This window comes from Macrotis lagotis, chromosome 6 (genome assembly GCF_037893015.1).
Source record: "Macrotis lagotis isolate mMagLag1 chromosome 6, bilby.v1.9.chrom.fasta, whole genome shotgun sequence".
Classification (NCBI taxonomy): Eukaryota; Metazoa; Chordata; class Mammalia; order Peramelemorphia; family Peramelidae; genus Macrotis; species Macrotis lagotis.
Window position 1 is genome coordinate 9,671,047 of NC_133663.1, and position 22,661 is coordinate 9,693,707.

The window sequence follows — 22,661 nt, forward strand, 5'->3', positions numbered from 1 at the left end:
TTATTGTTTTGCCTTGTCTTTGAGTAACTCCTGAAGGGAAGCAATTGTGACCATCTGGAAAAAGAGAAAGAAAAAAATCATGGAGTGTTAGAGAGGAGAGAGACACAGAGAGATACAGAGTCAAAGACAGAAAAGGGAGAAAAGGGACAGAGGGACGTAGACTAGAGAAGGGAGGCAGATAGGGAAGAATAAAGGAGGGGCAGAGAAGTGGAGAGGGAGGGGAGGACAGAGAGACAGAGACAGAGAGACAGAGACAGAGACAGAGAGATGGGGAGAAGGAGAGGAAGAGGAGGAGGAGGAGGAGGAGGAGGAGAGAAAGACAGAGACACACAGACAGACAGAGACAGAAAGAGAAAAACAGGGAGAGAGAGAGAGAATAGAGGAGAGACAGAGAAGTGAAGAACAAGTGAGAGAAAGGCAGGCAAGAGAATAGAGAGAGGAGGGGGAGGAGAAAGAGGAGGAGGAGAAAGAAGGGGGGAGAGAGAGAGAGAGAGAGAGAGAGAGAGAGAGAGAGAGAGAGAGAGAGAGAGAGAGAGAGAGGTCTGTTGCAGGCAGGAGAAGGCGTGACCTGAATGGAGAATGGCAGCCAACTCCCCAGACACATCCAGGGCTCTCGGAACAAAGATAAGACAGAGAGTGGAGCCCAGGAGAGCCAGCCCCAGCACTGACACCAGGGAAGAGATCCTGCAAAACTAAGGCAGAGGGGTGGAATCCAAAGCCCCCCCCCAGAACAGCCAAGGCAGAAACATGAGGTGAGTGTGAAGGATCCCCAGAACTCCGAGGGATGGGGGGTGGCAGTCCCCACTCCTCTCCGAGTGGCCAGGGCTGCTTGGAGGGGCCCCTCCGGCCAGAAGTCCCATGCTGCTTCTCCAGAATCTCTCTCTCTCTCTCTCTCTCTCTCTCTCTCTCTCTCTCTCTCTCTCTCTCTCTCTCTCTCTCTCTCTCTCTGTCTCTCTCTCTCCATACAGAAGAGACTGGCTGGTCTGTCCCTAGGCTGGCTGGTCTGTCCCTCTGGTTCTTGCTAGAATGGTCAGTGTGTCTGAAGCTCATTCTGTTCCTTGGAAAGATGCAACTTTCCACTGAACACTTTTTTCTGGGCTCCTACCTAGAAGCCCCAAGCTCTCACTGAACCCCTCCACCACCCCCACATAGAGCCAAACACACACACATATGTACACACATACACAAAACACACATGTTCACACACACATATATATATATATATATTGCCTTAAGAAGAAGTTACCTTCTTTTCTATCAGTCAGCATGGTTTTTGTCCTTCCTCTGAAATAAGCAGACAATTGACTCTCTCAGTAGTGTTGGGGATACAAGGAGAGGGGACTGTTCGTTGCTGTGTGTGTGTGTGTGTGTGTGTGTGTGTGTGTGTTGGGTGTTTCTTTGGAACAGAAAAGAAGTCCATTTCCCCACTGCCCAGCTCTTGTGGTTTCCCAAGCCTTCAGAAGTTTGCCAATTAGACCTCAATTTGGACAAATTAAACCTGTCCCCATGGTAAATACAGTCTCCTATAAGTTACTGCCTGGCCAAATGGAATCAGGAAAATGCAATGAATGCCTTTGAAATGGAGGGTGTTCGGGGCAAGGCGACAGAGCCCCAGGACCCCCAAGAAAGAGCAGAGCTGTCCAAGCTGATTCTCTGCCCTTGGACTCAACCTAAAGGTTAGGGAGTGCTCTCCTGTCCTCCTTCCCCCCTCCCAAGCAGACCAGGGCACTCCCTCTGAGGGGTACTCCTAAAAAGTCACACATCTCATGACATAAGCACCCTCAGTATTTTTCTAATAAAAGTTTTGGATGCGTTTGACTACCAGTCCTAAAAAAAACCCAAAATTCCACAGATGTGGCAGATCCCCAAATATTCTTGTCCCCTCCCCCCCTCCTCCAAATGATTTTCCTTTCGATTGAGAAAGGCTTTAGAGGACAGTGGAGTTGGAAGCAGGATGACCTTGGACTTGCATTAACTATGTGATCCCGGGCAAATCATGTCTCTCTGCTACCGTGATTTGAGATTCAGAGCCATAAGAAATTTCAGAAGTTGTCGATTCTCTCATTTTATAGGTGAAAAAATTGTGACTCAGAGAAATTACTTGTCCAATGACACAGTTAGGACCATTGATTTATTTACCCAACCCAACCCCCTCATTTTATAAAGAAGGAAACTGAGGCACGGAGAGCAGAGCTCATCTGAGTCATGATGGCAAAATCTCAGTTTAAACTCTGGTTCTACTTAAATGCTCTTAGCAGGTCTCCTACTTCCCTGGTAATGGCTCTGGTAACCCTGACACAGGGTCATAAGGGTACAGTGACAGAATCTGTGCAAAGCCTTTTGCTAACTTAAGTCACTGAGAGTTATTATTCACAGAGTCTAGGGATAGGCAAGCACAGAAGACCAGGATTCAAGTCCCACCTTTGATACATGCAGGCTCTGTAGTCCAAAGTAAATCATGGGACTTCTAATTGGAGAGAAGTCACCAACCTGCAGAGAAGAAAAGAATTTCCTCACCAGAAGTCCCCCATCCCAATGAATTAATAAGCTTGGTTCAAATAAATGGTATATTGTTAATAATTTTACAATTTTTATTTTAATTAATTTAGCTTGATTAATAAATGTTATTATTAATTTCTAGTATGCTTGGGTCAGTCAGCTCATTAGGCATGGACAGAGATTCATCCATATCTCAAAGAAATCAGACCAAGGGGTGGAAAGACTCTGGTAAAGGATGCTTTGGACAGTATACCCCTCAGTATAATAAACATCATCGTGCGTCACACTGCTAGTCATTTGGTTTATTGATGCTATCCTTTTTGATAACAAAGAAATAATAGTAATGTTCGTAGTAGTCATAGTAGTAGCAGTGGTAGTAGATTTCTTTTTATTTTGCTTTTGTTTTTTGCAAGGCAATGGGATTAAGTGACTTGCCCAAGGTCTCACAGCTAAATTATTATTAAGTTCCTCAGGCTGGATTTGAACTCAAATCCTCCTGACTCCAGGGCCAGTGCTCTATCCACTGCACTACCTGCACTAGCTGCCCTCAAGTAGTTGATTTCTTAGAATGCTTTTTTTATTAGGTTTTTTTTTTCTTTTTAGGTTTTTTGCAAGGCAGTAGGTTTAAGTGGCTTGCCCCGGGCCACACAGCTAGGTAATGATTAAGTGTCTGAGGTCGGATTTGAACTCTGGTCCTCCTGACTCCGGTGCCAGTGCTCTATCCACTGTGCCACCTAGTTGCCCCTCTTAGAGTACTTTTAAAAAATTTCATTGGCATTTGAACCTTCCACTGAGACAATTCCCTCTCCCAGTGCAGGTCAAATTTTAGCTTCAAGTCATAGAAGTTGGTTCGGTTAAACCTATTTAGACGTATAAGTGTTTTTCTCACCACAGTTTACAGAAGAGTAAATTAAGACTCAGAACCTTGGACCCTAGAGCTGTAGATGGAAAGGGGCTCAGCAGTTATATGAAGCCAGAAAGGTCACCCAGAGGCTCCGTTCATAGAGAAGCCAGGATCAGGATCCCCAAGCCCAGCCATCCTCTTACTTACCCTTGTTGATGCTGCTGAGTATTCCCTCTAACTATCCCCCATGCCTGAAATGCTCTCTCTCTCTCTCTCTCTCTCTCTCTCTCTCTCTCTCTCTCTCTCTCTCTCTCTTCCTCTCCTCTCCTCTCCTCTCCTCTTCTCTTCTCTTCTCTTCTCTTCTCTTCTCTTCTCTTCTCTTCTCTTCTCTTCTCTTCTCTTCTCTTCTCTTCTCTTCTTTCTCTCTCTCTCTCTCTCTCTCTCTCTCTCTCTCTCTCTCTCTCTCTCTCTCCCTCTCTCTCTCAACTATTGACCTCCCTGATATTCTGTGTCTCAGCTAAAATTCCACCTTTTACAGGAAACTCATAACCTATTAATTCCAGTGCCTTCCTTCAGCTATTTTCCCCAATTTATTCTGTCTATTAAGTTCTTAGAGGATCATTTGCCTCTTTCTGTATCTTTTGCTTAGCGCAGTGACTGGTCCATAGCAGGTGCCTGATAAATATTTACTGATTGACTGGATGTCTCTGAGCTCCCCTGGTTCTACAAGTAATTGAAAAAAACAAGGTCAGAACCCAGATCTCTCATGAGTCTATGTCCAGAAGTGCTTCCCCAAGGATGCCTCGCTGGGAGGCTCTGAGAGCCAGTGACCTGACAGGATTCTCCCCCTTAGGTTAATTCAGCTTTTCAAGATGTGGCTCTAATGGAATCCCAGAGTCATCAGTTTGACCCTCTGACTTTTCCTACTGGTTAGATCCCTAAGGTATAGCTCAGACTTTAAGACTGTAAGTTGCAGAGCTACAGTGGTAGAGACTTTTGCCAGGAATTTTCTATCCAGAGGAAATCACTGTTCTGAACAGGTTTTCTTTTAAAAATTGGAATTATAGGAGCACCAGCTTCTATCTGAGACTGTCCCAGGTCCCTGCCATTACTATCTCTTCTCCTTCAAGGTGATCTTGTATCTGCTTTCTATGGGTATAGTCTATACTACAGTCTCCCACTGTTAGAATAGAAGCTCCTTGAGGGCAGGGACTGGTTCATTTTTGTCTTCAAAGCTCCAGTACAATGACTAAATTTGGTACATTGTAGGCATTTAATAAGTGTTTGTTGACCATTGGATCATTCACAGAATTATCAAATGAAAAAAATCAAAGGGCTAATTTATTAACTGCAATTTGAATGTGAGTATAAGAATGAAGCCCAGGTTTTTCTACTCCACCTTTTTTGATAATGGTTGGTCTCCCCTTCCTTGGGAATAAGGGGGAGGGAATTTTCTATCTTACCTCCCCAGTTCATCACAATCACAGAAATATGCTTTCTTTTCCCAAGGAAGAAGATGATGTCAGAACAGGGACCAACCGGGTTGTGCCCCTATCATCCTCTCCCAAGACTCTGGTTGGGTTTTCTCTTTGCTAATAGAGAACAGCTGCTGAAGGCTGCATAGACAATGCCTTGACCAACAAGCTAAGACATTTGAGGACAGGAAGAAGGCTGGTGGTGAATTGCTTTGGCATTTACAATTTTCAGTTTGAGGCTTAAAGCAATTTGCAACGTGTGTACCATGGCTTGTCCTATATGTGAGGGGGTATTGACTTAGAACCTTTAAAATCATCATGAAGATTTAGAGTCAGGGTCAGGCTGGGGCGGGGGGGGGGGTGCGGTGAGGGGTTAGGAAGTGAGGAAAGAAACAGTGTCATGTAAATCAATGTCTTCTCAGCCACTCCATCCAAATGGGCTGGAGAAACCAAAGTCCTTATGATATGACTTGGAAAAAGATCAATGAAGAAAGTGGATCTTTCAACCTTATGCAATGTGGGGAATGCAACTGAAAACAAGACTAAGCCTTGAGCTAAACCAGCATGTAGGACAAATAATAAGAAAGGAGATGGTGTTGAAGACTCATTCTTCAAGTGCTCTCCAATATGGGTCATCAGAGGCCATATGGTATATTGGGTAGTATTCTGGTCTTGGGGGTCAGAAAGACCTAAGTTCAAATGCCACTTTTGACTTTTACTGTGTGATCCTAGGCAAGTCACTTAAATTCTCTGTTTCATGATCTGTAAAGTGAGGCACTGAGGACACAAATGCAAAAAAGTGAAATTCCCATCTTCAGGGAGCTTCCATTCTCCTGAGGAATAAAACATGGATGCAGATAAATATAATGCAAAGTAATCAAAAGCAATTTAATTCTTAATCTTTATAACCCTTAATTTTTTGCCACAATTAAACATTGATTAAAACAATTCAACTATGGTTGTTCTTTTTTCAACATCTAACTTTAAATTTTGAGTTCCAAATTTTGTTCCTTCCTCCCACCCCTCATCCCCACATTGAGAAGGCAAGCAATGTGATATCCATTAGACATGTGAAGTCATGCAAAACATGTTTCAATATTAACCATATTGCAGGGAGTAAAAAAAGAAAGTGAAAAAACATGTCCTTCAATCTCACTTAGGGTTCATCAATTCTTTCTCTGGTGATGGATAGCAATATTCAACATGAATTTTTTGGAGTTCTTTTGAGATTGCTCCAGTCTTTCACAATTAATCTTCATTACAATGTTGTTGTTACTATGTACAATGTGTTCCTAATTCTTCTCACTTTACTTTGCATCAGCTTGTACAACTCTTCCCAGATTTTTCTGAAACCAACCTCCTTCTTATTTCTTATAATATAAAAGAATTCCATCAAATTCTTGTACCACAAATGTTCAGCCTTTCTTCAATCGATGGGCATTCCCTCATTTTCCAATTCTTTGCTGCCACAAAAAAAGAGCAAAATTAAATCGTTTTGAAAATATGGGTCCTTTTTTCTTTTCTTTGACCTCTTTGAGATACAGACCTAGTAGTGATATTGTTGGGTCAAAAGATATGCACAATTATGTCACCCTTCAGGTCTAGTGCCAAATAATTCTCCAGAACCTGTTCATAACTCCACCAGCATTACATTAGTGTACCTATTTTTCCACAGCTCCTCCAGCATCTGTCATTTTCCTTTTCTTTCATGTTAACCAATATGCTAGGTATAAGACAATACCTCCGTGTTAAGCTAATTTGCAATCAATAGTGATCTAGAGCACTTTTTCATATGGTTATAGATAGTTTTGACTTTGTCTTCTGAGAACTGCCTATTCAGATCCTTCAATTGTTGTTTGGTCATCTTTTAGTCATGTCTGACTCTTTGGGACCCTATTTTCTTGACAAAAATAATGGAATGGTTTACTATTTCCTTCTCCAACTCATTTTACACAAAAGGAAACTGAGGCAAGCAGAGTTAAATGACTTGCCCTGGATCACACAGCTAGTAGGAAGAGGAGTCCTCCTGACTCCAGGTCCAGTATGCTATTCATTGGGTAACCTAGATACATTTGGGGAATGGTAAAAAAGCAATTTAAGATTGCTAAAACTTGGAAGGAAGGGAAAATCAAGGAAGGTCTATTAGAAGAAATAGCATCTGCACTGTATTTTGATAAAAGCCAATGACTCCAGAAAAAGAAATGATCAAGAATGGCACTTCAGATATGGAGAGCAACCTTTTCAGAGGCACAGAAGAAGAAAAGTCACAATGGGAATCACTTGATAGACACCCAAAACTATGTATCCTATATTCATAGTGTCAGTCAAAAGCTAAGGTAGAAATGAAAACCTGGGTTCCCTTCCTCTAAGCCCTCAAAATCCATCCTTGAACTAATGGACATTCCAGAGGACAACTCTCAAAAGTGCTAGAGCTAGCATCCAGGATGAAGAACCTTGGTGTCAGGAACTCTCAACATCACCTTTAGAGATGATAGAATTTTCTCAAGCCTTGCATAGCAAACCAAACCCCAAAAGAATCCCTCATAGACCACTCCCTACAAAGGGCCATCTAGCCTTTGTCTGAAAATTTCCAGGTCTTAGCTGTCAGCCAAGATCCACCCTACGCAGTCCATTCCATTTGTGGGCTGCCCTAGTTATGAACAAGTTTTTCCTGACATCTAAATGGAAACTGACCTTTTGCGGTTTCTACACATTGCTCTTAGTTCAGCCTTTTTAGGCTAAATAGAACTAAGCTGGTCCCTCTTCTGAATAATAGCCTTTCAAAAACTGAAGATATCTGGCATATTTTTTCCAAAGAGGAGCCTACCACAAAACACATACACCTACACCCAACACACATAGGCACCACACCACACACACAGGGCCATGCACACACATACCACACAGACACACATACTGTCACCCATAGACATACACTCAACACACAGAGGCATGCATACACACATACATGCACATTCATAACACACACACATGCACAATGCACGTGCGTACACACACACACACACACACACACACACACACACCCAGGTCAGGATTAAGCCAGGACAATCCAGTGATTCACAATCATTTAACATTTAGCAGAGGAAGCTTGTTTCATAACATCACGGCTCCCCACAGTTCTGAGTTTCCTATGGTGCACCTCCTGGTCAGAAAGAGGGGTCAAGTCCTCATATGCTGAACACTTATTCTGAGTCACCAGGAAACTTCATCAGTGATTCAACCCTTAATCCCTTGGACCCATTAAAAAGGTATCAATGTCCTTCAAGGCAAAAACTAGCCAAGATTCTATAGAGCAGATGTTGTTCCTAACATACCGTTATATCCTCATGTACAGACTCCAGAAAGTATCACAACTCAGAAGATCTTGGGTTCCTTTGAATTGTCATACTTTCAAAATACTTTGATTCTAAACAAACCCCAATAGAAATGACTCTAAAAATGGGGAAGGAAAACCAGCATGATGGAATAGGACAGAGAAAGGAGAAAAGAGCACCAGTCACTTGGGTTTGAGTCCAGGTCCACCATTGCCCCTACCCCTAAGTGGCCGAATGGTTTAGAGCAAGTCACTCGAAATCACATGGCCTCCATGTGATCCTCTTGGGGACAATAACACTAGTCCCCCAACATCATTAGTGGTTTTATTCTTCTCTTTGGGTTTTTTGATCCCTGTCGAGGAAGGTCCTGCTGAGGAATCCCCTATCAATGAAGGTTAGTCCCTACTCTACCACCTATAAGAGGATTGCTTAGAGCAGAAAAAGGACAACTGACTTGCCCAAGGTCACACAGTCAATCTGCACCCATACAATTTCAGTCTCCCTGCTTCTAAGGTTGGCTACATCATGTTGGCTCTTGGCTTCATAGCGTTTTTGACCAAAGCATATTACAAATCATCAATATGAGTTTTTATATCATTGACTGAAGTGAGATCGATCACGACACCAAAACCCAAATCTCCCTCCAGTCACTCCCTGAATGTCAGTCCAAAGCTTCATCTTCTTTATCAATTCTGCCAGGCACTGGTGTCCTTGGATGGATAGCTACTAACCCTTGAGTTTCTTCCCTGTCCTTCAGGGGCTTCCTGTTCTTCTGCTTCCTGTCCTTGTGTCTGCTGAGAGTGTCCGCCAACATTGTGGAACTGAATGATATGTTTGGGGAGATCCAGTCGCCCAACTTCCCTGATTCCTATCCCAGTGACTCTGAGGTAACCTGGAATATCACCGTGCCAGAAGGATTCAGGATCAAGTTATATTTCATGCATTTTGACCTGGAATCATCCTACCTCTGTGAATATGACTATGTGAAGGTGAGATGCCCCTACCTGCCTACGTACCATAGGCCAGAACCTAGCCAAAGTTGGGACTGGGGTGGAGACGGCTTCTGCTTTCTTTGGTCTCCTCTGACATTTCTGCTTCTCCATCTGCCTCCATTTTTCTCCTCTCGATGTCTTCATTTTACTTCTTGCTTTTCACCCCTTACCTCGGTCAGTGATTAAAGTAGTGACTAAACTTTTTCCTCTTCCTTTCAAATATCCTCTTAACCTTGAATTTATTCATAATTCCCTGCTAATGATCAATATGGTCTTCATCCCAGAATAAGCTCATAGATTTAGAGCTTTGGGCGCCCTAGCATCACCCACTTCTTTCTATTACCTTGACAGCATAGACTTTTGTTCTCCTCTATATTTCTGCCAGAAACTTACTGCAGAGAAGGGAGGTCCATGTTCTACGACTGAAGTCTAGTCAGAAAGAAAGACAGAGACAGAGACAGACAGATAGACAGAGAAGCAGACAGGCAGACAGACAGATAGACAGAAACAGACAGAAAAGCAGAGAGATAAAAAACAAAAGAGAAAGAGGAACAGATACAGAAAGAGGTGGAAAGAGAGGGGACAGAGAGAGAAAAGAAAGGAGAGAGAGAGAGAGAGAGAGAGAGAGAGAGAGAGAGAGAGAACAAAGTCTCTATTCATATAAAGCCCTCTACACATTTCAAATTCCTCAAGTTCCTAGTCATTCTTCATTTATTGAGCACCTTTTAAAACCAAAGTTAGGACAAAAAAGTGGCTAAGAGTGGTTGGAACTATCAAGGATTCAAGGAATATCAATAGGCAAACACTACCTGCACATAACAATTGAGGTTGATGGGTGTTTTGAGGAGAGAAATTAAGGAATGATTGAAGAAAGAAGAGATTTTCAATCTTTGCCTTAAATACCAGGGAAAGACACCAGTGGGTGGCTGGGTGTATATTGAGGCAGTCATCACCTTTATTGGAACTTAACAAAAATTATCAAGTCATAAATATTGTGTTTGGAAATTGGTCGATATTTTCCCATCTAAACAGCTTCCCAGGTTAGCTCACGAAAGCTTTTAACCCCACAATAGTCTAGCCAGACTTTCCACCAACGGCCTTGCTTGATTGTGGTGACATGGGAGTAGAGAGAGGTAAAGACCATACCCATTGAGACCAAGCTATGGTGGAAAGGAAAAAGGGAAAAAAAACGTTCTTTAAGGAATTGGGCTGTGTTCACAAATACTGTCTCAGATCCTCACAACAACCCTGGGAGGAGGCATTGGTATGAACCTCATTTTAGAGATGTGGAAACTGTTGCAAACAGACATTAAATGACTTGTCTGTGTCACATGGCCAGAAACTATCTGAGGCTGGATTTGAACTCACATCTTCTGAACTCCAGGCCCAGTGCTCCATCCATTGAACCACCTCAACACTTGGCATGGTTTAAAAGGATGGCCTAAAGGTTTCTGTTGCCAGCTGAAGTGTCTTGGCCCCCTCCCATCTCTTCTTTCCCTCTTTCCCTGCTTAGCAATGTCATCCATGCTTCCTTAAAGTTTCCTTTACAAAATCTCCATTTGCTCAGTGGGTGGATATCTTGTCAAGGGTCAGAGAGAAAGCAAACAGATGGAATAATTTACACAATGTATGGATAACTGAGTGTGCATTGACCCTCTCTGGGGTACCAGGGGTATTTGCCTTTTTGTAAGATAATATTGCTTAAACCAAAGGAATTGGAGAGAGAGAGAGAGAGAGAGAGAGAGAGAGAGAGAGAGAGAGAGAGATTGAGAATTAGGATTTTTAGGTGGAAAATTCACATCCTTCCTGCCAGTCAACCCTAAATCATACTCCAAAGATATTGTAGACTCTTTGAGCTTTTTTACTCTTTTGGTTTGAACCTTAGGATTCTTTAAGGGTGAGGGGCTGTCTAGCAGATCATTCCCAACTTGTGTCCCTCTATTTTATTCAGCTAGTGGCAGAGGGTAGAGTCAGAGGCCCTGTGGGTGTATAGACCTTTATAGGTTCTGGATCACCTGGCTAAAGCACCAACACTACTTTCAAAGAGTTTATGGTGAAATCATAACACTTTACTTGCAGAAAGGGCCTGGTATATTTCCCAGTTCCTTTTTTGGGGGTGAGATCAATCCAACCATGAGGACTTGTAGGAAAACATTGATGATTAACCAGCAAGTTTCCCAGTGAGGGTCAGGCAAATAAAATTCTGGGAAGCAAGTTGTGCTCATTCCAATGGACTTTGAACCAGATTATTGAATTCCAAATTGAGGGTAAAACGACAAACATGTTGAATTTCATCCCTTTGAATTCAGACACAATTAGTTTGCAATAACCCCAGCCACACAGATCCCTATTGTTTTATTCAAATTTTCTTCAAAGGAAACCTTGTTTTGACTTGGTATCATCTGCTTTTAGGCTCCCCAATGTCACGAAGAAAGGCATGGAGAGACAAAAAGGAAGGAAGAGGGGGAGAGAGACAGAGACCCAGACAGAAAGACAGAGACAGAGAGAGACAGACAGAGACAGAGAGACTGAGAGAAAGCAAGAGAAAGACTGAGAAAGACAGAGAGAGATAGAGAGAGACAAAGAGAGACAGAGAGACAGACAGACACAGAGAGAGAGAGAGAGAGAGAGAGAGAGAGAGAGAGAGAGAATTTATGAATTTATTATTTACTATGCTTCTGGCTCTGGGCGAAGTGCTGGGAATACAAATAAAAACAGTGAAGTAGAATCCCTCTGCAATTTCCTTTATTACATTAAAGCAATTAGATCAAAGAAATAAATTTAAGCTTAAGCTCGGGAACAGCTTCCTAACAATTAGAACAATTCAAAAGTGACCTGGGCTGTCTCAGGAGAAGAAACAGAGATTGGTGGCCACTTGACAGTTCTTTCATTCTAGAGAATTATGAATTGTTGTGATGTGCCCCCCCGCCCCCCACACCCCAGTAGCCTTGGAGATTGATGTGCTGCTTCCTTCCTCCTCCTAACAGCATCATGCCTTTAACCTATTTAAACCTTGTATCTCCCTAGTGGAATAAGAGGCAGGGAATGCTTTCCTTTTGGGTTTGGGTTCTCTTAGCACAAGACTTGAGGGTTGATCATCAGGTTTTAAGGGAAATTTCTAAGATCCATAACATTCTGATGACTTTGAACTGAAAGATTAAATGCCTCGACTAGAGGGAAACCACAGAAAGCATCATCCTTCTCCTCTTGAATTCAGGCAATTCTGTGGAAAAACAACCACTTTTAAGAGGAGAGATGTTTAGTCTATTTCCAAAACTTTCTTGAAAGGATGCCTTCTAATCATCACATGGTAGAACCCAACATGATGAATGAGCCTGAAGGCCAGAGTGTTATCAATTATTCTCTGTGATTGACAGCTTCTTCCTTGTTAACTCTCCTAGTCTTGGGACTATATGTAAGATTCCTTATTCGATGTGCAATGGCCTTCCCCCAGGAGAGGTCGTCAAGTGAACATGGGATGGCCATTTGAAGCTACTCTACAGGGTCTGGCGGCAGGGGGAGGGTGGTCACCTGAGATTTCTCTCTACTTGGAGACTCTGCTAGGGTACTCTGACCAGGGAAAGACACCAGTGGGTTGCTGGGTATATATTGAGGCATAAGGTATTATGAAAAAAAAAATGGCCTCCTTGATGCTACCAAGCTGTTCATTCTCCATAAGTATTAACATTTACTGGGAGACTGATAGGATTGGACTGGACTGGTTTTTTTTTCAGACTGGTGCAGATTGGATTAAAATAGATTTATTTTTAATTTTCTGATCTCAGCACCAGCAGGTAGAAGGGAATGAAGTATTTGTTTATTGATGGATAGGGGATGAATGGATTAGATTGGATTAGATGACATGGAAAACAACTCTATTTACTGCACACTTCTCAATGAGAAGAGAAGCTACATTGCTACATTTGCAGAGATATTTTAGCAATCCTCCAATTAAAAGGTGAGGTCCCTGGAGAAAGGGACTTTCTTGTTTTTCTGCATATACCCCCAACTCAAAGAGTGTTTAATGAATGCTTTTTCCTTCATTTTGTTTACTCAGAGAATATGTTACATATAAATATATCTATATATCTATATATTATATAAAATGTATATTTCATATTTTAAATGTGTGTGTGTGTGTGTGTGTGTGTGTGTGTGAGAGAGAGAGAGAGAGAGAGAGAGAGATCTCCATATGATGTGACATTATGATACGGGATTGGTAAATATTAGTCAACTTCCTTCCACCATTGCTCAAGGCTCAGGTGATCCTCCTCACCCCTGCAGCTCCTACCACAACCACCTAAAGTATTTCCTCCATTTCCATCTACTTTCCTCATTCCTCCCCATCATCAATTCCTCCTGCCTCCTACCCTACCTTACATCATACTTTTCGGTGAATACACAAAACATAAACTCCTCTAGGCATGGAACTTTCATTGTTGCCATGAGAGGCAGTGTATAGTGAGTAGTATAGAAGTTATCAAGTTGGATTCAGGTTCAACTCCCAGCTCTGTCACCTAGCACTGTGTGACCTTGGGAAAGTCACCACCTCTCTGGAATTGAGTTCTCCTCTTTAAGATGAGGCAGTTGGACTTGGTAATGTGAGGTGCTTTTCAGTTTGAGATCTATAAGATCATGATTTTTGGATCCCTGGACTCAGTGAAGTAATCTGCCCACTTAATAAAAATTCATTGACTGAGCTTGAGACCAGGGACTGAGGTTTGTTTTGTTGTTTTATTGGGTTTTGTTTTACATTTTCCCTTTCTTTGGGTCCCTAGGTCCCAATGAGTCCATTAACACAATGCCCAGTATATGGGAGGTTAGGGTTAGAGTCACCTTAAAAAAAATATTTGTTGACTTAACTTGATTCAGATTTTATTAGCAGGGAGAGCGGAGACTTAGCATAATTTATTCTTAACTGCAAGCTTCTTTCTGGTGGTGTTTTTATTTGTTTGCTTCTTCCTGGAATTGACTCAAGCTGTATTGTCACATGAAAGAGGGATTAACTTGGTCCCAGAAGTAGGACTAGGAGGAGTGTGTGGAAGTGATGGAGAAGCAAATCTGGGCTGGAAGTCAGGAAAAACTCCCTCACAATGAGATCTGCCCCAAAGTGGAACTGGGGTCCTGGCAAATCATGGAGTCTCCATTGGGAGTCTCCAAGCAAAGACTGGACCATTGATCATGAGTAATGTAGAGGCAATGCATGTCCAGGTATGGGTCAGCCCATGGCCCTGAGCTCCTATTAGTCTCCAAGATATAGGGAGACTGGGGCACTCAGCTCTTTTCAAACTGAGAAACTCTTTCTCACCAATTATCACCCTACTGAGACATCTCAATGTGTGAGGATGACAGAAATGTTGAGGATAAGAATGCTTTAGGCAACCTCTAATCAAAGCATTGCTATCATCAGCTGCATCTTGTAGCAGGAAAAGACTTGGAGACACAACCCTGGATGGAGGGAGACAGTAGGGGGATAACCCTCCCATCCTCACTCTGGGGGTCAGATATGTCAGTGATGAGTGTGTATGTGACATGTCGATGATGGACCCGGTTCTCTTCTCCCCTGAATATTTTTAAGAAAGTGAGAGAAGGAGCATGGGGCTGACCTGGAAAGAAAAAAAGATTTTCCTAGTCAGAGATGAGGAAGGAGCTCATTCCAGGCATGAGAGAAATCCTGGGCAAAGGCAGAGAAATAGGAGATGGCAAGTCAAACTTAGGTAACAGTCCAGTCCTCCGCTTTGGCTGGAACATAGAGTGTATAGAGGAGAATCTTGGGAAACAAGGCATGGTGGGTAGTTGGGGACCAATTTGTACAAGGTCATAGATGCCAGGTGAAAAAGTTTTTGTTTTCTGATAGTCATCAAATATATTTTTAACCATATCAAATAATGTGGTTATGTGGTCTAAAATCGCAAAAATGCAAAATGGCATGGTTCCTCCCTTAAGTAGCTTATATGAAAACACAGATTTCTAGGGAAAATTCCAATTCTCTCATTTCACAAATGAGGAAAGTGAGGCACGGGGAAATTCAGTGACTCATTGGGTCACATAGTAAATTCCTGAGGCAGGTCTTTCTGACTATAAGTCCAATACTCTGGAGGCAGCTAGGTCATGCAGAGGAGAGAGCACCAGTCTAGAAGTAAGAGGACCTGAGTTCAAATCAGGCCTCAAACAATTGACTCTGCTATCTGTGTGACCTTGGGCAAGTTACTTAACCCCACCCCATTGACTCACAAGCAGGGCCATCTCCAATGGTTCATATCTGGCCACTGGACCCAGATGGTTCTCGAGGAGAAAGTGAGACTGGTGACTTAGCACAGCACCCCCTCCTTCAAATCCATCACCTCCCTGATGCCATGGTCTTCTTAGAGAATGAAGAACAAATTTCATCATCCTCCTACTATCTACCACCTGAGGGAAAGGACAAGTTCCTGGAATGAAGAAACACTCTCTACATACATATTTACTTTCTCCTAATCTTGTGCTGAATCCTGGAGACACAAACCACCAAAAAGGAAAATTGTCTCTTCCCTCAAAGAGTTCATATTCTAAAAGCAGAACAGGGAGATGAAGGGGGAAGGGGACAAAAAGAAAGTCAAATAACGGGGACATGAAGGAGCCATGGCAGGTTTTTGAACAAAGGAACAGGAATGACCTAGATGGCCAACAAATAGTCATCCATGTCCATGGCTGTGGGGAAGAGGGGACAGATTGGTAGCATTGGGTCAAATTGCACAGCTGTTTCATGAGGTGATGAGGGCCTGACCCTAGATGGTGGATAGGTGCCAGAGAAATGAGTAAGGGTCTTGGGGAGCTCTGATTGCCCCTTTCCAGGTCATTGGCCACAAACTAGCTATGTTGGAGAGGTCTGGGGCTTAGGAGTCAACTCCACATTTGCCTATCTACTACACAGCTGTGGTCCTTGGCTCTTGGCTCCAGAACACCAAATTCCTTTGGAATCTGAGATAGACACTGGAAAAAGAGTTCATTTGTTTATTCCCTGGGCCTTACACAGTTTCCTTCCACTGTGTCCTTTTGGCATTGAGGCTGACTCCTGTTGCAGTGGTTTTGACAGCTGTGGAACATTAGACAAGCTCTGTGGCTGGTCTGGGTAGCCATTGACCCAAAGAATGCAGCAAGCCAGGCTGGCAGGGGCAGCAGGCATCCCCCCTCCCCATATCCAAGGAATGCATGTGCTCCATACACTATCAGAGCAATAGCCCAGCTGAGAGTGGTCTATTTCTGGACTCTTCTCTCGCTAGTACAAGCACACAGAAGGTTCACGTGCTGGGCCATTTGGCCACTGGTCAGCACAATCCATGGACGTTCTTCCATGTCATCACCCTGCTGAGGCTAATGATTTGGGGAGGGAGTGATCTGGTTCCTTCCATTGTCATCACCAAGTATCCTAACCAACAGCAGAATGTCAGTGTTGCAGAACCTCAGAGTTGGAGAGGAGCCAGGTCAATATCTACCCAAGGAACTGGTAGGGGCTAGACATGCAACCTTTATTGAAGACCACCATGATGGGGAACCCCTTCCATTCTACATTTTTAACAATCTCTACTCATTAGGAAATGCTTTGCCACATCCAACCTAACCCTTTCTCTTTAGAATTCTGAATGATAGATTTAGAGCTAGGATGAAGAAATTGAGATCCAGAAAGGGAATTCCCTCACCTAGGAATTGTCAATACCAATAAAACTACCCTCTCCCAACCCCTTTATTATTCCCAACTGTCAATTTCCACATCAGCAAAGGAGGCAATGGACTCCTGAGGACCAACCTCAAGCGATATTTTGCCAAAATTGGGAAAACAGCCTAATGCCCCTTCCCTCCCCACTCCCTTCCAGACAGCTTCCAAGTTTCCTCTGCGTCAATCCTTCTCTAGGCTACAGGGGGATGTCAGAACCACCTCTTCCCTTCTCCCTGCTCCCACTCTCCTGGGAAGTCTCCTGTAGGGATCCTTTGGCCCATCGACCCCAGAAGGGAAACTCCCCAACCATCTTCCATGTATCAGTGCCAGGGCGATGATGGTTTTGATGACAGTGAACACCAAGAGTTTGAAAAAAGTGCAGGACCCCAGCCCCAGCCCCAGATGAATGTTCCTGCTTTGTTCAAGTGCTTTCTGTGGTCTGTGGCCTAAACCCAGACACATCTGTAGGCCAGGAATGGCCTCCTCTGAGCATGAGGTGGGGGGAAGCCTACAGAGTTCAGCAGGATCTCTCTGTTGGAGGATTCTCCTGAAAAAGCAGTCAGGTGAGAAACACTGACACTACCACTCCTGTTGGCCAGGTGATAGGGCCAAAGGGCAAGAGGGGGTTGCCAGTCTTCTCTTCCTCCTCCTAGTCCTATGCCCACTATTCCACCTTTTCAGAAACCTCCATGGGACATTCTTGGACCCTTATCCTTCCCTTTGCCAAGGTTCTATCAGAAACTGAGAGTTCATCTATAACCTGGTCCTGAAGCCACCTTCATTGGCTTTTTCTCACACTGTTCCCCCTTCATATTGATTGTGCTTGCCCTTCATTCTTGAAGAAGACCAGGATATCAGGGGGGTGATGCCATGACAAGCACATGAATTGGATTGGAGTGAGTGGGCTATGCTAAGTCACCAACCTCACTTTCTCCTCCAGAACCATCTGAGTCCAATCGTTCAGGACTACTGGAGATGACCCTGGATGCAAGGCAATTAGGGCTAAGTGACTTGCCCAAGGTCACCCAGCTGGTAAGTGTCTGAGGCCAGATTTGAACTTGGATCCTCCTGACTCCAGGACTGGTGCTCTATTCACTGCACCCAGCTGCCCCTTCACATACACTATGCACAGCCAGGAGAGTCAATAGACCTATAACGCTCCCTTTGCTTTCCTTTATCAGAACATATCATGCCTACTGCTTCTTTGGTCTTTGACCAAAGGCAATCAGTAAATCAACTTTAGTTTAGACTCATTTAATTAGGTAGAAGGGAGTCATCAAAAGTTTTAAGATGAAGGTGAAAACATGATTAAAGTTATTGCTGGATTTTGACTCTTTCTGAGTCATCTATTTGACAAAAAAGCATTATGTCATAAATGAGAGGGAGAGAGAGAGAGAGAGAGAGAGAGAGAGAGAGAGAGAGAGAGATGAATGGATGGATGGATGGATAAGTAGATGGATAGATCAATTGAAAGAGAGAAATGAGAAATATAAATTATTTACAGATGAGGAAATTGAACTCTAAAGAGGTGGAGGGATTGAATAAGTAGGCAATGCAGCGAGGACCTGAAGTCCCTAAAGCCACATCCTCACTTGCTACTCATGAGCCATGTGTGAGCTGCTCAAGTCACTTAATGCCTCTGAAACTGTTTCCTCGTCTGTAAAATAACGACTGCATTGCCAAGCTCGCAGGGTCCTCACTGGACTGCGCTAGTTGAACAACGGCTGCTCTTGTTGGCCCAAGGTCATCCTAGAGTCAGTACAAAGCTGACACTCTATCTAGGAAGTCAGACTTTCCACAGTCATCCTCATCCAGCTTGTATCCCACAAATGGCTTTGCCCTTTCCTGTCTTCCTTCCCAAGGAGAAGCTTTGCAGAGCCGCACACCTAAGCTGTGCTCAACCCATACTGAATGTTGCCTAAGGATAAGGTGAAACCTCTGGGCTGTTTCTAAGCTCTATTGAGTCCTGGACCCTTAAAGGGCCAGAGGTAGAGGGGCTCGGGCAACGAGTTCCTAGAGAAAAAGGGAAAAGAAAATGGTTTTGGAAATGCCCAAGATAAGTAATAGAGTTTCCCCATGAATTAGATTTATGTTCTCAAGGTTTCAGAGAGTGAAAATCATGGCAGGAGAAGGTGAAACTCATAAAGCAAGAAATCCACCAAAAGCTACATCCCAACACACACACACACTCTCACTCCCATTCTCACATACACTCACACATGCTCTAGGAGTTTTATGGGTGCAGCAGGAAGAGAAATGTTTGATTGAGGGTGTATGTATGCATGTATGTGTGTGTATGTGCATGTGTTGTATGCATGTTAATACTTTATCCAATATTTGATTCTGAAATCTTTTCATATTCATATTCAAAGTGTGGCCAGTATTGTGGGGAATGGGTGACCATGTAATCTCCAAGTGCTGGAAGGAAGGGAGGGAAGAAAGATGACTCCAGTGGCAGCCTTGGGATGGCATAGGGTGGGGCTCTCCTGGACTCAGCCTGGACTCTAGGATCACAGGCACTGACCACTTCAGCACCCTGAGGACAGGTACAAGGTCTGTGGAGTCTGTGTTTCTCCCATGCCCAGCTTAATACAGAGTAGCCACTCAATGAGGATAACTAACCAATGGCAAGCTTGGTCATTTTTATTAATAATAATTATGGATGAATTTTTATAACCCCTTAAATTTTTAGTTTGGTTTTTTTTGCAAGGCAAATGAGGTTAAGTGGCTTGCCCAAGGCCACACAGCTAGGTCATTATTAAGTGTCTGAGACTGGATTTGAACCCAGGTACTCCTGACTCCAAGGCCGGTGCTTTATCCACTATGCCACCTAGCTGCCCCTTTTTAGTTTTTTTGTTTTGTTTTTTTAATTATTAAGTGTCTGAGACCAGATTTGAACCCAGGTACTCCTGACTCCAGGGCCAGTGCTTTATCCACTGTGCCACCTAGCCGCCCCTTACCTCTTAAATTTTTAAAGGTGTTACATTCATGATGTCATTTGCTTCACTCAACTCTGAGAGGCAGTATTAAAGGCATCATTATCCCTATTTTATGGATAAACCAATACTCATGAATGATTTGCCCAGGGTTACAGGGAAAATAAAATTCAGAAAAAGGAAGGACAACAAGGTCTTCCTTGCCCCCAAGATCATCAGATTTTCTAGTTCACTACACTAGTTTCTTGATTTAGTAAAAATATCAGTTGATCTCTGTATGCTTTGAGACAAGATGGTCCAAGGAATAATGACAATTATCAGAAGAGATGATATTAGCTTCTACAATTTACTTTCTTCCCAATGAGTGACTAATGCAGATGGAGTCATAGCCCTCCCTTTTATAGATGAGGATGCAGAGTTAGGATGACCTAACTCCTCAGCCTAGTCTCAACCACAGAAATGTTGAATTTGCTTGGGGGTTGGCAGAGAAAGTAACCTGGTGCACACTCTTTATCTCCCAGTTTTTACTTTCTGTATCTATAAAATGAAACGGTTAGATTAGATGCTAAGACACCTTGCAACTTAAGCACCCATGAACCTTTGACTCAAATCAAAATCCAACATTTATTAAGTACCAATGGTAAACCTACCATGCAAGGGGTTGCAGAGATTTTACTAAAAACCCAAAGAAGTTTACCTTCTACTGGGGTATTCCAACAGAGACACACAACCACTCTATGCAGTGGTATACCAGTTTCAAAGAACAAACTCAAATAATTTATTTTGTATTTTACTTATTCAATAAACATTATTGATAGTTTTTATACTTATAAAATCTTCAAATATTCAATAACCTCCTTTTCTGCAATTGTTTGTTTAAGATGTCTTGATAGTGGGACCCAGAAATACATAATCACTCATCATGAAATCCCACTTTTATCACACTGATTATGAAGTCCACTTCTCCAAGTCTGGTATGAATGATTCAGTGGCATTGAAATCATGTCAGTTCCCAAACAATTGAATCATATTTCCCTCCATCTCTTGGATAAATGTTTTAGCTTTCTATGACATAAGGCATTTTCATGATACAGTATTTTTCACTCTTTTGGAATTTCTATAATTCTGGGAAATGACTGCTTCTCAGAACAACAATTCATTTATGGGACTTGATTTCTAAACCTACTAGAAGTTAAACATCCCCAAAACATTTTTGAGGAGTTGAATAGTTTGCAATTTATAGGATCTTGGGCAAGTCACTTATCCTCTGTCTGCATCAGTTTCTGTATCTGGATTGTTAACACCTGCTTCCCAGGTGTTAAGATTTACAAAGAGTTTTACAAATCTTTTAAAGCATTATATAAATGTCAGCTGCTATTATATAGGTAAGAAAAGATGGGGTCAAAGAAAGATAGGATCATAAGTTTAAAGCTTGAAGAGACCTTGGAGAACATGAGAAAAGATGAGACTGAAGGAAGTTTCTCAAATTCAAACAGATAATAAATAGCTGACTGCAAATCTATTGTTCTTTCCACTGGCCCAGCATTTCTCTCAAAGAGGAGAGCTAGAGCGTTTTCTCCTAGTGGAGTTCTGGAGTAAGATCACATCAGTTCTTGAGATTGATGGTTAAATTTTCATTAAGAACCTTGACATCTCAGGAACTCCAAAAGGCTACAGATGAAACCTTGATAGATTGTTCTGATGATGAGTTAGACTTAAAAGTGATAATAAAACACTCACTATACAGATTAAGCTTGTGGGAGGCGTGTGTTCACCAGCCCCATCTTCAATGATCCATTTTTAGGGTTTTCTCAGAAATCACAATCAATCATACTTTTTGCAATGGATTCATCTTCTTTGGGGATTAGTTTGGTCTTTGAAATTTTACAGCATTCACTATTCATTTTTTGTTCTTTCTATTTACATTATTGTGTCTATTGTTCTCTTGGTTCTGCCTATGTCACCCCATGTTAGAGCATGTGGATCTTCCCAGGCTTCTCTGCATTCAACACATATATCATGTCTCATAGTGCAGTCATATTCTATTAGATTCAAGTACCATAATTTTGTTTAGTCTTTTCCTGCATGAAGAGTATCAACTTTGTTTCCTATTATTTGCTTTCACAAAAATTGCTGCTATAAATATTTTGGTATGTCTTGGACTTTTCTTATTTTCTGCAATTTCAGAAATAGAATTAATTCGAAGGATATGATATTTAGGCATTTTGCTTGCATAATTCCAAACTGTTTTCCAAAATGATTGTAGTAATTGGCAGGTCCACCAATAATTCATTAGTGACCCCCTTTCCACAATCCCTCCAACAGTGACTATTTCCTCCTTTTATTAAAAAAACGTTATTAATACAAGTCAGAAATGGAATCTTTTCTATATAAAATGAAAGAGCTGCTGGACAATTTCCAGGACTATCATCATATGGGGGAATACAGATCGTACTTAAGGGTCCCTTGCTTTTTTGAATAACTGGTTGACAATGATTTGTCAGCATATGATTGGTTCTATAGTAAAATTTGAGAAAGGGGAGATTATAGGATCACAGATTAAGAGTTTGGAAGGGAAGAGATAATCAAGTTCATCTCCTTCATTTTACAAATGAGGAAAGTGAGTTAATAGAGGTTAAGTGACTTGCTCAAGGTCACACAGATAGAAAGTAACAGAACTGAGATTCTAACCCAAAATCCAACTGTTCTGACTAGCCGTCTTTAGATTCTCTTAGTGAGACTAAATTCCTAGAGAGGCCTCAGCTGTGGAGCCAGGCTTCCCCAAAAGAGCTGGAAATGAGTCATTTCTTGCCCCTCTCCCTCTCGTTTTGTCCAATTCCCCAAATCATTCATAAGCATCAAGGAGGAGTGAGCCTGAAAGTGA

General features: G+C 42.4%; 1 protein-coding gene across 4 annotated transcripts in view; it reads left to right on the forward strand.

Annotated features, from left to right (window-relative positions):
* The first annotated feature begins 522 nt into the window (after positions 1-522).
* The window catches only part of MASP1 (MBL associated serine protease 1), an 88,107-nt gene continuing 65,968 nt past the window's right edge, over positions 523-22,661 (forward strand). For 2 of the 4 annotated variants that reach the window (XM_074190667.1, XM_074190668.1), the window contains exons 1-2: positions 525-752; positions 8,911-9,142. In XM_074190667.1, the coding sequence (XP_074046768.1) occupies positions 748-752; positions 8,911-9,142 (237 nt within the window). In that variant the 5' untranslated portion in view covers positions 525-747. Of the gene's footprint in view, positions 753-8,910; positions 9,143-22,661 lie in introns of all 4 variants that reach the window. The other 2 variants (XM_074190666.1, XM_074190669.1) reach the window with 2 other exon arrangements.